Source organism: Helianthus annuus, chromosome 14, assembly GCF_002127325.2.
Source record: "Helianthus annuus cultivar XRQ/B chromosome 14, HanXRQr2.0-SUNRISE, whole genome shotgun sequence".
NCBI classification, from domain to species: domain Eukaryota; kingdom Viridiplantae; phylum Streptophyta; class Magnoliopsida; order Asterales; family Asteraceae; genus Helianthus; species Helianthus annuus.
The window spans coordinates 88,722,261-88,736,444 of NC_035446.2; the positions used below are offsets into that span (position 1 = coordinate 88,722,261).

The window sequence follows — 14,184 nt, forward strand, 5'->3', positions numbered from 1 at the left end:
CTCCCCCACCCCCAAAAACCTAAACCCCCCCCCCCACCCCCCAAGCTAAAATGCTAAAAACTAAACCCCCCAAAAAACCTAAAAAATCTAAAAAAATCAAAAAAAAAAATCTAAATTTTTTTTTTATTTTTTTACTATTTTTTATGTTCAAATCGCTACTTTTAGTAGCCAAAAAAAATTTTTTTTTTTTTAAAAAAAAATTTTATTTTTTTTTTGGATACTAAAAGTAGCGATTTTTATATAAAAAATAGTAAAAAAATAAAAAAAAAATTTTTGGGTGTTTTTTAGATTTTTTTAGGTATTACTGTTTGTGTTCACACTGGTTCTCGCGGTTCTCGCAATAAAGGGTGGTTCCTAACGGATCTTCATCCTATATATATATATATATATATATATATATATATATATATATATATATATAGGGTAAGGTTCATGCGAGAACCACCTTTATTGTGAGAACCGCGAGAACAAATGTGAACACAACCTAAAATAGCTAAAAAAAATGCTAAAAAAAACCTAAAAAACCTAACCCCCACCCCCACCCCCCCCCAAAAAAAAAAAAAAAAACCTAACCCCCACAAGCTAAATGCTAAAACCTAAAACCCCCAAAAAAACCTAACCCGCCCCCCCCCCCCCCAAGCTAAAATGCTAAAAACTAAACCCCTAAAAAACCTAAAAAATCAAAAAAAACACATAATTTTTTTTAATATTTTTTAAGTTAAAATCGCTACTTTTTGTAGCAAAAAAAATTAAATTTTTTTTTGGCTACTAAAAGTAGCAATTTTTTTATAAAAATATAAAAAAAAATTGTGTGTTTTTTAGCTATTTTTAGATATTTTTTGGTTTTGTTCACATTGGTTCTCGCAACTGACAGGCCCAATGTGCCCTTCAGTAGTTTGTCCTAGGCCAGGATCATTTCAGAACCATAAATATTTATAGAACTCGCAGAACTCCTAATAAACAATCTTTTTATTTATATATTTTTATGTTTTGGAAAATTTTATCATTTATTATGTGTTTTTTTACGATTACATACATGTTAAGAGTAATTTTCTAATTTTTTATATGTAATTTTATAATTACACATATGTAAACTAGTTGTTTTTACATATATGTAATTAGTTATGACACATATATATAGTTTTTGCAATTAAACATATGTAAACTACTTTTAACATGTATGTAATCAAAGAAATACATATAATAGATGATAAAAAGATCCTAAATACAAAAAGTTATATATAAAATGATTGTTTATTAGGAGTTCTGAAAGTTTTGTAGTTATTTAGAGTTCTGAAATGAACTCAACCCTATATCTATCCTCTCTAATAAAGGAATATAAAATTGGACACCTGTCACTCTCACAATCAACCCCAACCCTTTGTTTCCCGCCTATTACCCACATAACCGATTCACTCACTCGGATCCCTTTTTAACCCGGAAAGAAAATACATGAATACTTCATACCCGTTCTCTAGACCCGTAGTTAAGTCAACCCTAATTTTGTTCCAGCCGCATTCACCCTCTCTTCTCTGTGTCAAACATCGCCATCCTCCTCCGCCCCAATCCCCGCTACTCTTCATCCAGATCTCCGCTCTTTCACCACTGCAAAACCCTCTTCGAAATTATTGTTTGGTAAATCTAATGGAATTGGAACTTCTCCGATCGAATCTGTCAAAAGTTCGTATTCCAGAACCTACAAATCGCATTTACAAACAGGAATGCTACATCAGTTTCCACACTTCGGTGAGTTTTCACTTTAGCTTTTCGTTTATTTCGTTTTTTTTAGGTTTTCTAAACGAGGTTTATGAACTTTTGGATTAAATAGGGTTTTGTGTTGTTTCTGTTAAGGTGAAATTAGGGTTTATAACAATTGTATGCATGTTTGTTTATGATTTGTTGTGAAACTGTGCTATTTTATGATTTTAGATGTTAATTGCAACGTTTGATTTCTTTGTGCTAATGTCTGGATTTGTTGTTTAATGTTAGTTCAGAAAACCAATAAGTAATTCGAGTCCTGTAAGAACAGTTTGGTCCATCAAAGGTGTTATTGGTTGATTTAGGAATGATTATGTGAATGAGTTGTTATTTTTATTTAAAGTGGATGTTAAACAATATTTTTATATAAAGTGTTTGTTAAACAATCAGCACAACAAAGAGTGCTATTTGGGATTTTTAAAAAGGCGTTAGTTCATATTTATTTTTTATTTTTCTATATTGATGATATTTGTTACTATCCATGTAGTAATTGTTTAGCTCACTAGGTTCTCATTTGTGATATTGTGTACCGATGCAAATCTTAATTTTGCAGAACTGCAGCCAAGTGATGATTCGAGTAGATGCAAAACTAGGTGGTCCAAAGGATGGTGCCCTTAATATTTTCTTTTACCTAATTACCTAATAGGGAAACCAACAAGAATGAGCACATGACAGGTCACCTTCAATCCCTAGCTTTTGCCAACAAAAGAGTTAGTAAGAGGTATTTATTTAAGTTGATACACTCTAACTTGACTTTTAGTAACACACTTACTTTTTAGTTTTTTTAAATTATAGCTTAGATTTTTATACAATCAGCAGACATAAAGTATATTGCAAAGAAAGAGACCAATTTTGGTTTTTAGTTCCAATTGGTTTTTGGCAAATTGATTATGTAAAGTTTTAAGAGATTTTGATTATTGGATTTTACTGTACGCCATTTGGCATAGGGATGAGCAAATGGTCCTGAGTACCGATTCGGAACCGGTACCGAATTTCACGAACCGAGATGATTTTCGCTACTGATTTGGTACCGACATTTAGCGTTTTCGGTACCGGTTCATTATCGATATTTACCGAATTTACCTTCAAATAACGGTCCGTACCAGTACTGAACCGTACAAGGCATTTTTGGTACCAGTACCTGTTTTTTGGGATTTTTGGTACCGCTTCATACCAACCTCATCCCTAATTTGGCATGCATACAAACGAGAATTTGTTACTATTGGTTTTAATCATGTATGAGCATACACAATTGAGCGTTTCCTTAGGCTAGGTTTTAAAAAGCGCGTTACTCTTATCACAAAATAAATACAATAATATATTGGAGATCTTTAATCTTTAATGTTTAATTTAATGAACCAATTTTTGGGTAATCGCAGGTCATATTTATTTGTTATTTTTTCTATAGACTTATTATAATAATATTTGTTATTTTCCCTATAGTAATTTTTGAAATTTGAATTGTTATTTTGATAAATCATAAAATTTCGTGGGTTACCAAAATTATGTTCCAAATATATTTGGTAACGTGGAATCTTATATTTCTAGAAAACTAGAAAATGCCATATTTATCATTCTGTTTTTGTATTTTGTCATAATTTACTACATTTTGACGGTTACCAAAATTACATCCCGAAATTTTTGGTAATAACCTGGCCAATCATGTTTTTAATGTCGGATTGACCACGTTCTAAGGTAACTTCTCTTTTTAGAGTGTTTTTTTTAATTTTAGACGGCTGAGATTTGATCTCAGCATGCACAAATCAGGATTAGTTTTCTAAAAACAGTTTCTATTAACGCGGGTTAACAAAATAACTTCCTATATTTCTGGAATTTGAAATCATTCAGTTTTTAAAAGACAACTATAAAAACCATCAAACACCACCTCTTATCTAATCCGCTACTACAACCTTTTCTCCTCTTTAAGCCAGATTGCTACTGGTAAGTTCTTTGTATAAATTCTTATGTTATTTGTTCACTATCATTGTATATAACACTTTCATTCATACTTCGTGTTTGTTTTATGTTATGTTGACATTCATTAGACTTAATTTTTCATTCGATTCACCATGATTTTCTACTTTATTACAGGTTTGATTATGGAACCTATGGATATCACCTTTCTGAACCACCTTGATGTTTCACACGACAACTACACACTCAAAGTTCGCATTATCAAACTATGGAGGCAACCTTCGTTTAAGGTCCCTGGGGAAACATATGCAATCGAAATGATCCTTATGGATGAGGAGGTATTTTACATATATTCGGACCAATATATATTAATTAATATACATTTTTAGGGTTTTAATGTTTTTATTTGTTCAAGTTTTTAGGTTTTTTTTTTAATTTTCGTTAACCTTAACATCGTTACATTTTGTTTACTGTATTGATATCTTAAAGTTTTTTAATTTTTAGGCGAGATTTACTGTATTTACTGTATTGATATCTTTGGTATATTATTCTTTATTATTTGTTTCAGGGCAATAAGATCCAAGCAACTGTAATGAACAAGTACTTCGTTAAGTTTGAAAAGCTGCTGGAAGAGAGTGTTTGTCTACTGATCAAGAAACCCTCCTTAGGTGACAATACGTCATCATACAAGTGTGTGGATCATCCACACAAACTTTTTCTGAATTTCGACTCTACAGTTAAAAAGTGCAATGATTTCTTGGGACCTATACATGGGTTCTCATTCACTGCCTTTGATCAGCTTCGTGGCAACCTCATTCCTGACGATTCAACTGTTGGTTAGTACACATAATGATACATGATCTTTTATTTCCGCTTTATTTTTGTATCATATCAAGTTGTCTTTATCAAATTCTACTAACTGCAAATTTACTTTAATATTTGGTTTAGATCTCATTGGCTATGTTCATACCTTTTTTGAGATTGAAGAATTCAAACGGAAAAATGGCAAACTATCTAAAAAGATGAACCTTCAGTTACATGATTTAGAGTGAGTCACTTTTTAAATTCCATATTCTTTTTTATTATATATTGTTATGTTATGCACTGTTTAAGTTATCTAATTTTTCTAGGGCCCGTAACATTTTTGTTACCTTATTTGATTCCTATGCTGAAAAAATGTGGAATTACCTTTCTAAGAAGGAGGATGGTGTTCTTGCTGTTATTATCTTGCAGTTTGGAAGATATAAGTTTCTGAGAGGTTTTTTAGTCTCCCTTTTTATTCATTTTTAAAAATGGTGTAACGTTTGCTGCTACTTATATTTAGCTTTAATATTTATTAACTCTTAATTTTAATATATGTTTTATTCAGGTCGTGCTTATGTCTCAACGTTTTACAGCGCTAGCAGTCTTTACATTGATGATGACATCGACGAGATTACGGTTTTCAAGAAAAAGTTTGATACTCTCTATTTTAGACAATTATTTTCAATGCATATTCCACGTTTTACACTTATTTGTTTTTACAATATAATTCTATATAGTTTTATCAACAGCTTGCTTGCCAAAGAGGGTGATGAACCTGCTTCAAGCCATCGTGTAACTTCTTCGCTAATGCTTCCCAATTGGCGCGATGATTTCTTGACGAAAACGGTTTATCATACTATGGCAGAAGTCAATGAAATTGATCAGGTACTTTCTTTTTATTTTACTTTTTATGTAGATTGTTAACTATGAAAGAATAATAACTGCTTTCACGCCTCATATAGGTCACGACTGTTATTGTTGTTGGTACAATCAAGTGCATTACCCAGGGTATTGAGTGGTTCTATAATGCTTGCAAGAAGTGCAACAAGAAGGTTATAACAAAGCACATTGCAAGTGAAATACCTGATGGGTCTGATCAGTTTGAGGAAAAACAAATACTTGAATGCACCAATCAAAGTTGCAATGAACATGTTGTTTTTGCTATCCCAAGGTTTTATTTTATTTATTGCTATGCTTATTAGTCATCTTTAGATTGTAACATTTTCAATTTCTATCTTTATAATTTTTTTTTAAATTTTATAGGTTCAAAATCCCTTTAAGGGTACAAGATAAAACTGGAGTTTTGTCTTTGACTTTGTTTGACCGTGATGCCCAGAAAATTTTAAAGAAGTCTGCTAAGGAGTTGGTTGATAAAATTTTAGATGTATGGTTTTCTCATTGTGAAGTTTCTAAATATTGTGATAGTTATTTCTGAATATTTTCATATTTATACATAGTTTATAATTTCATTTTTTTTACAGGGGGAAACTAACATCTTTCCAAATGAGTTCAAAGATTTGGTTGACAAAAAGTTTGCCTTCAAGATCGATATAGCCAACTTCAATTTGAAAAACAATTACAAGTTTTTTACAGTGATCAAACTAACTGATGATCCAGCCATAATATCAGATCTTGAAAAGAAATACAAAGTTGAGCAGGTAATTACTTTTAAAGATATTTTGTTATCAAGTTTGCATCAATGTTTAACACATCCCTTTTTTTACAATGCAGCCTTCCAGCTTAGAGTCATTTGATGTTCATTGCACTGATTCTCAGTCCCAAGACATGGTTAATATCAAGGTATCACATCTAATAGATCTTATCCATAAGGAAGATCCTGGGTCATCACATTATTTACTTCTTTGAAGTTGATAAAACTGTAGAAATGTATCATTTTTTGTTATTTGTGGCTGCTATTTATTTTGTATTACTTTCGAATATTATGTTTTCAGGATTCAATATCCGGTACCGGTGAGAATGAAACGCCTTTATCAGTTTCGGACATAAGCACCGGAAGGACTTTACTGCAAAATGAAAGCACAAAAAAGACAAACATCTATGGCGAATTGAAGCGTAACTTGGTTGAGGTGTACGACCTTGACGAATCCCCCGGTCGATCAGCAACTAAACCCCGTCAAGATCCTACTGAAGGTCTGAAAGGAGTTTCTGAGCCAACTCTTTTGGTTCCAAAGATCGAAAAATAATTATGTTTCCCAAGTTTGAAGTTTTAAATTTGGTTGTTTTTTAAGTTATCATCGTATTTGTGTTTTCAAAGTTCTCGGATTTTAGTTGTTAATGTTGTTGACTATTTGGATTCTAAGTTTGTTTTTAATGAATGGCTTTTGTTTTCAAATTTTCAGATTTTAGGTATTGATGTTGACATTAACTTTTGTTTCAAATTTTCAGATTTCAGATTTTAGGATTAACTTTTCTTTTAATCAATGGTTTTCTATTATGTCAGTGTTTAAATATTTAACTATATAAATCATGTTGTAATTTGTCTTTATTAAATATGGTATAACTAATAATTGTTAATTTTACATCTAATAATAATTATATTCACCTTTTTAAATAATTATTTATTAACTACACCTAACATCCTTTTTAAATTATTTTTTACTTATAAGTACGATAATATTATTATTTGTATTTCAGTTGCTTTGTATTTCAGTTACTTTGTCTATGATTTTTTTTTTATATTTGTTTCAAATATTCGAATATTTTAATACATGTATTATCTATAAATAAGTAATTTTTTTATTTACAAACAGTTATCTTATTAATTATTTTTTAACATGTAAAAATTTATACACTTATATGTTTGAATTTGAACATTTAAGAAAATATAATTTAAATTAAATGACATTAATGATCATCATTACTTTTGTACAGTTTATAATCGCAACATTCAACATGAGGAGGCTGCCGAAAGAAGAAAAGCAAGAAGACTGTATTTGAATAACAAAAAATTCAATAATATGCGAACCTCAGTTAATGGTCAATATTCTGTGTCGCCAGCCAATAATGTCAATGTATCAATGCCTCACAAAGAGAATTTTAATTCAAATAAATCAGTTACAGGCCACCATCCATCATCCAGTATTGGTCTAACAAACATAAATGTTTCAATGCCGTTTAATTACGTTAATTCAGGTAATTTTGTCACTTATTCAATTATTATATCAACCATGATTTTTATCTATACTTTATTTAATTCATTTTTTTTTCTTATAGGTGTGTTTAGTTGTAATAGTAAAGATAAAACATCATCAACTTCAAGTTTCATGAGAAGACCTTTATCTTCAACTCCTATTACACCAAAAAGTACATTGACATTAAATCAAAATTCAACTTTGACAAGGTTATCATCTGGAAAGCGTAAATTCATAAGTAATCGTGGGACCGTAAGGCCTATACCTATGGTTGACTTGACAGCAAATGAGGATAACAAAGTTCCTGAAATCAACCAAGACACATTAATAGGCATATCAAAAGGTATCACGTAAACTTTTTTGTGGGTCTAATTTTTTTTTTCATTTATTCATTTTTAGAAACTAATTATATAATGTCTTTCGTTTATGCAAAATAAAAAACAACAGATTACTTGGATCATGGTGACCAGATTATAGTATGTCAATTATGTCATGCTAAATTATGGAAATCTGAGGCAAATAGGGGACCAAAAAAGGCAAACAAATCAGACTTTTCGTTTTGTTGTGGTTATGGTAAAGTTGTGTTACCAGAACTAAAAGAACCTCCTCAAAATTATAAAGATCTATACTTCGGTGGAGATTCCAAAAGCAAGTTTTTCTTAAAAAATATCCGTCGCTATAATTCGATGTTCTCATTCACTTCAATGGGAGGGAGAATTGACAGAACTGTCAATCGTGGAAACGCTCCATTCGTCTTCAGATTAAGTGGACAAAATTATCATACAATAGGAAGTCTTTTACCCCAGGAAGGTGAAGAGCCAAAATTCAGCCAGTTGTATATATATGACACAGATAATGAAGTTTCCAACAGGCAAAGTGCTTTTGGGTATGTGTTTACCTTTTCTATGTCAATTCATATTTATGTTATTAATTACATTCTAAATATAAAGTCACTAATATAATTGCCAATTTTCAAATTGTTATAAAATAACAGTAATTCAAGGAATTTGTCTTCATCAAATGAACAAGCTATTGATGTGGAAATTATAGAAGAACTAAAACGTATGTTAGATTCTCATAATGCGTTGGTTAAAAGTTATCGGATGGCTAGAGATTGTTTTAAACATAATCCTCATATTGATCTAAAGCTCCGTCTTATTGGTAAGAGATCGAAAGACGGAAGAACATACAACCTACCGGAAGCATCTGAAGTTGCTGCATTGGTTGTTGGAGACATAACTCAGGCTGTTGAAAATCGAGATATTGTTGTCAAAACTAAAACAGGGCGTATAGAGCGAATTAGTGAATTACATCCTTCTTATCTTGCTCTCCAATATCCTCTGTTATTTCCTTATGGGGATGATATGTATAGAGTTGACATTCCGCACAGAGGTGTTACACCCTCAAGTGATAGCAAACGGCCTATGTGTACAATGAGAGAATTTTTTGCTTATCGAATCCAGGACCGGGTGAATACTTTCTCACTCCTTCATAATGCAAAACGACTTTTCCAACAATTTGTGGTAGATGCATACACTATGATTGAGAGTGAAAGGTTGTTTTACATACGCAGACAACAAACTCATTTGAGATCAGATTCTTTTGAGAACATACGAAACGCAAATAATGAGGGAAACAAAGATATGTCGAAAATGGGCACTCGTGTCATACTTCCTTCTTCTTTCACTGGCGGTTCTCGCTATATGATGCAAAATTATTTAGATGCAATGGCTCTATGCAAATGGTTCGGCTATCCAGATTTCTTCATTACTATTACATGTAATCCAAAGTGGCCGGAAGTCAAAAGATTTTTGAAAGACACTATCATTAAACCTGAAGACAGGCCAGACATATTATGCAGAATTTTTAAAATGAAGCTTGATTCCATAATCAAAGACTTGAAAGACAATGAGTTACTTGGAAAAGTTAATGCAGGTATGTTTCCTTTCAAATACATATTGTTACTATTCGCAACTTATAACTGTTATGCGCTGTTATTTGAATACTTTTTATTTTTGTTTTTGAACATTTTAATTTTTTATTATACAATATTTTTTATTTATAAATAATAATATTTAGTTTCTCATACTATGTAGTGGTTTACACCGTTGAATTTCAAAAACGTGGACTTCCTCATGCGCACATTTGTATATTTATGCATTCGGATAGCAAGATAGCGTCTGTTGATTATCTAGATCCAATCATTTCTGCTGAAATTCCTGACAAAAGTGAAGATCCCGAATTGTATAGACTTGTGGGAGAATTCATGATTCATGGTCCTTGTGGTGTTCACAATATGAATTGCCCATGCATGTACGACCGAAAATGTTCGAAAAAGTTTCCAAAGAAGTTCATTAATGATACCTGCTTGGATAAAAAAGGCTTTCCATTATACCGTAGAAGAGATTCGGGTTCATTTGTTGAAAAATCTGGTGTCAAATTAGATAACAGGTATGTCGTTCCATATAATAAACTGCTCTTAAAAAGATACCAGGCACACATTAACGTTGAGTGGTGCAATCAAGTTGGTTCTATCAAATATTTGTTTAAGTACATTAACAAAGGTCCAGATAAAACAACTCTTAGAGTCGTGGAAAGTGACAATCAAGATGATCAGGAACCAGCAATAGATGAGATAAACCAGTATTATGATTGTAGATACATTTCTGCATGTGAATCGTCATGGCGAATTTTTTCATATGATGTTCACTATAGGCATCCTTCAGTTATGCGACTTCCTTTCCATCTACCTGGTCAACAAAATGTAATTTACGGTGCAGACGATGACATTGATAATGTTCTCAACAAACCATCTGTTGCTTCTTCAATTTTCTTATCTTGGATGAAGTGTAACGAAAAATTGCCAGCAGCACGAGAACTCACGTACGTTGAGTTTCCTACAAAATTTGTTTATAAATTGAATACTCGGACTTGGGAACCAAGGCAAAGAGTTGGTTCAATCGGTAGGATTCATTCTGTGTTCCCTTCTGCCGGTGAAGGATATTTTTTAAGAATTTTGTTAAACAAAGTAAAAGGACCCAAATCATTTGAAGATATTCGAACAGTTAACGGACATGTATATCCTACATTTAGAGATGCATGTTATGCTCTTGGCCTTTTGGACGATGATAACGAGTATATTGAAGCTATTAAGGAAGCAAATATTTATGGAAATGCTTATTATCTACGAACATTATTTGGAACAATGCTAATGTCTGGTAGTTTGTCTAGACCGGATTTTGTATGGGAAAATACATGGAAATATTTGTCAGATGACATTATCTACAGACGACAAAACGCTTTAGATGTTGATGGTACGCTTTCTTTTTTCATTTTATCATTATTTAATAATTTGGTTAATTTCTTTAAAATTATTTATCACTAATTTTAATGAGTGCTGTTGATTCATTTAATTTTATTATTGTATCTTTACACATTGTTATAACTTATATATATATATATATATATATTGTTTACATTTTACAGAATTACCGTATTCAGAATATCAAATCAAGAATTTGGCTTTGTTAGAAATCGAGAAATTCTTACTTCGTAATAACTCATCGCTGAGAAACTATACAACTATGCCTTATCCTGATGACGAGTCTATTTCTTCAGCAAACAATCGTTTGATTAATGAAGAGTTATCTTACGACCAGAGTACACTGGAAAATGAGTTAAATACTATGTTAATAGCTTTAACAGATGAACAACGACACGTTTTTGATGATATCATGGAAGCTGTTAGGCGAAACAAAGGAGGTGTTTTTTTTTCTTTATGGATACGGTGGTATTGGTAAGACTTTTCTATGGAAGACATTATCTGCAGCCATTCGAAGTAAAGGTGAAATTGTATTAAATGTTGCTTCAAGTGGTATTGCATCTTTGTTACTATCAGGAGGTAGAACAGCGCATTCTAGATTTGCCATTCCTTTGAATCTAAATGAGGATTCTCTTTGCCGAATCAAGCATGGGACCGATATTGCACATCTATTACAAAAAACGCAACTTATTATTTGGGATGAAGCTCCGATGATTCACAAACATGCATTTGAAGCATTAGACAGAAGTTTAAAAGACATACTCAGTGATGATTCTTCAAATAACATAGATTTACCGTTTGGAGGAAAGGTAATTGTGTTTGGCGGTGACTTTCGACAGATTCTTCCGGTTGTTCCTAATGGTTCTAGACAAGACATTGTTAATGCTTCATTAAGTTCATCGTACATTTGGAACAAATGCAAACTTCTTAAGCTAACAAAAAATATGAGGTTAACCGTCGGAAGTGACAAATCGGTTATTAAAAAGACCAAAGATTTTGCCAAATGGCTTTTGGATTTGGGAGAGGGAAAGGTTGGTGGAGCAAATGATGGTGATGCTGTAATCGATATACCTAAAGATATATTGATTATTGATTCTATCAATCCGATTGATAGTTTAATAAACTCTGTGTATCCTTCAATCCTTGAAAATTTCAAAGATCCAAATTTCTTCCAAGAAAGAGCAATTCTTGCTCCAAAAAATGAGATTGTGCACGAAATCAATGATATTTTATTATCAATGTTTCCTGGTGATCAAAAGGAGTATCTTAGTTCTGATTCAATATGCCAATCCGAGAATGTAAATGAGAATATGCAACACAATGTATACCCTCCGGATGTTCTAAATGGTCTTAAACTTTCAGGGATGCCGAATCACAAGTTAGTTTTAAAAGTTGGTGTTCCGGTAATGCTTTTACGTAACATTGATCAGAAAAATGGCTTATGCAACGGGACTAGATTACAAGTCATTACACTCGGTGATCGTGTTATTGAAGCAAAGATCATTTCAGGAAGTAACATTGGAACACGGACTTTTATTCCAAGAATCAATTTGTCACCATCAGATAAACGAATTCCTTTCAAGCTACAAAGAAGACAGTTCCCACTTTGTGTTTGTTTCGCAATGACAATAAACAAGAGCCAGGGTCAATCATTATCAAAGGTTGGTTTATTTCTAAGGCAACCTGTTTTCACTCACGGTCAACTCTACGTGGCACTCTCAAGAGTTAAAAGCATGGACGGCTTAAAAATTCTAATCTTAGACAGTGAAGGGAAAATTACAAATAAAACAACCAATGTTGTTTACAAAGAGATATTCTCAAATTTGTAGTTTTTCTTGGATTTTTTCTCACACTGTCAATGTTTTCTTATCATATGTAACTTTGGATTGATAATCAATTTGCTTGAAGTTTATTGTTTCCATATTTATTTTGTGTTTTATTTAGTTGCTTCTTATCTATTTGAAAACATATTGTTTTGTCCGCCCCGTGAAATTCACGGGTATTAGCACTAGTATATATATATATATATATATATATATATTAACACTGTTCATGTTTGATTTTATTAGTATATACAAGCATAAGATACCTTACATTAAATAATTAAGAATATCTTACTAATAATCTTGACCCACACACTTTCATGATTTAAATACAATCATAAAATACTTTACATTAAATAATTAAGAATATCTTACTAATTATATTGACCCACACACTTTCATTATTTAAATATTGTATTACTGTTTATGCGGAAGCGGGTCACATGATAATATGATATACTATCTAGCTATTTTATGTTGACGAGTGGATTATTATAGTTTGCTGGATAATATAAAAATCAAGGAACGAGTGGATTTTTTTCGAATAAAGATAAAAAAAAGTGACAAATATAGTGGCGGATATAAAGTTTATAGAATTTCTTTGGCTTAGAAATAGACATAGAAGTATAAAGATAAATTGGTTGTCTTTGTAATCATGTTGGCTTTAGCAGCCCTTTCTTGTCTCGAGATAGGCAGTCCGGCTTGTGTGTTAATGAATTTTACTTCTAAAAAAAAGCTATTTTATGTTGACCATTGACAATTTTTCATATTTGATGACCCATGCTATTCTAGAACATGTCTTTTTGGATAATCCTAGAAAACCTGAGTTTCTTTGTCAATTCTGGCTGCTACACATGTGAGTCATTGAATGCTTACATTATTTAAACCATTAAAAGAAAAATGTAAATTAGAATTAGAAGATATTTACCCATTTTGACTTAACTTATTTATAGATTCTTTTTTTTTTAATTTCTTTTTGAACGGCATATTCTTTTTTTTTTCAATGAACTAATATAAAAGCTTAATAAGAGCATTTGGTAAAAAAACTGAAGTGCTTCAATGATTTTTTAATGATTAAAAGCTTTTGTCGTCTCTACTAGGGGTAATGGAATGATAATAAGTTGTATTTCTTAAAATAAATTTTACTGTTTGAAAATAAGCCAAATCGGGTTTTACCGTAGTGAGTCTTCGTACTGGCGGGTTTTCCTTGAAACTGGTGGCTTGGTGGCTCGGGTATGCATCCAACTCTGACGGTTATAAAGGAGGGGATACATTTGCTCGATTGAGAGCATCCCAGAATGCTTATCCAGTGATTTAGTTGGTCATTCAAAAAAAGTTATTTTAATTGTATATCATCTTCTTTCCGATATTGATCAGGCGGTTGGGTTGATTTGTGACCCGCACTAGCTAA

General features: G+C 31.7%; 1 protein-coding gene and 1 pseudogene across 11 annotated transcripts; both read left to right on the top strand.

Moving 5' to 3' along the window:
• The first annotated feature begins 1,480 nt into the window (after positions 1-1,480).
• Positions 1,481-6,829, top strand: LOC110908637 (replication protein A 70 kDa DNA-binding subunit B). 11 transcript variants are annotated; one of them, XM_035982554.1, is made up of 13 exons: positions 1,483-1,746; positions 2,312-2,479; positions 3,850-4,010; positions 4,241-4,508; positions 4,621-4,720; positions 4,803-4,930; positions 5,042-5,126; positions 5,226-5,361; positions 5,439-5,647; positions 5,740-5,860; positions 5,958-6,134; positions 6,208-6,276; positions 6,429-6,812. In XM_035982554.1, the coding sequence occupies exons 3-13, from the start codon at positions 3,858-3,860 to the stop codon at positions 6,678-6,680; spliced, it is 1,698 nt and encodes a 565-aa protein (XP_035838447.1). In that variant the 5' UTR covers positions 1,483-1,746; positions 2,312-2,479; positions 3,850-3,857; the 3' UTR covers positions 6,681-6,812. The 11 variants fall into 11 exon arrangements, with proteins under 11 accessions (XP_035838448.1, XP_035838443.1, XP_035838442.1 ...); XM_035982550.1 differs by having other exon boundaries at positions 1,482-1,746; positions 2,312-2,433; positions 5,042-5,361; XM_035982551.1 differs by having other exon boundaries at positions 5,042-5,361.
• A 625-nt stretch (positions 6,830-7,454) lies between these two features.
• On the top strand, positions 7,455-12,779 carry LOC110906920 (annotated as a pseudogene).
• The last annotated feature ends 1,405 nt before the right edge of the window (positions 12,780-14,184 follow it).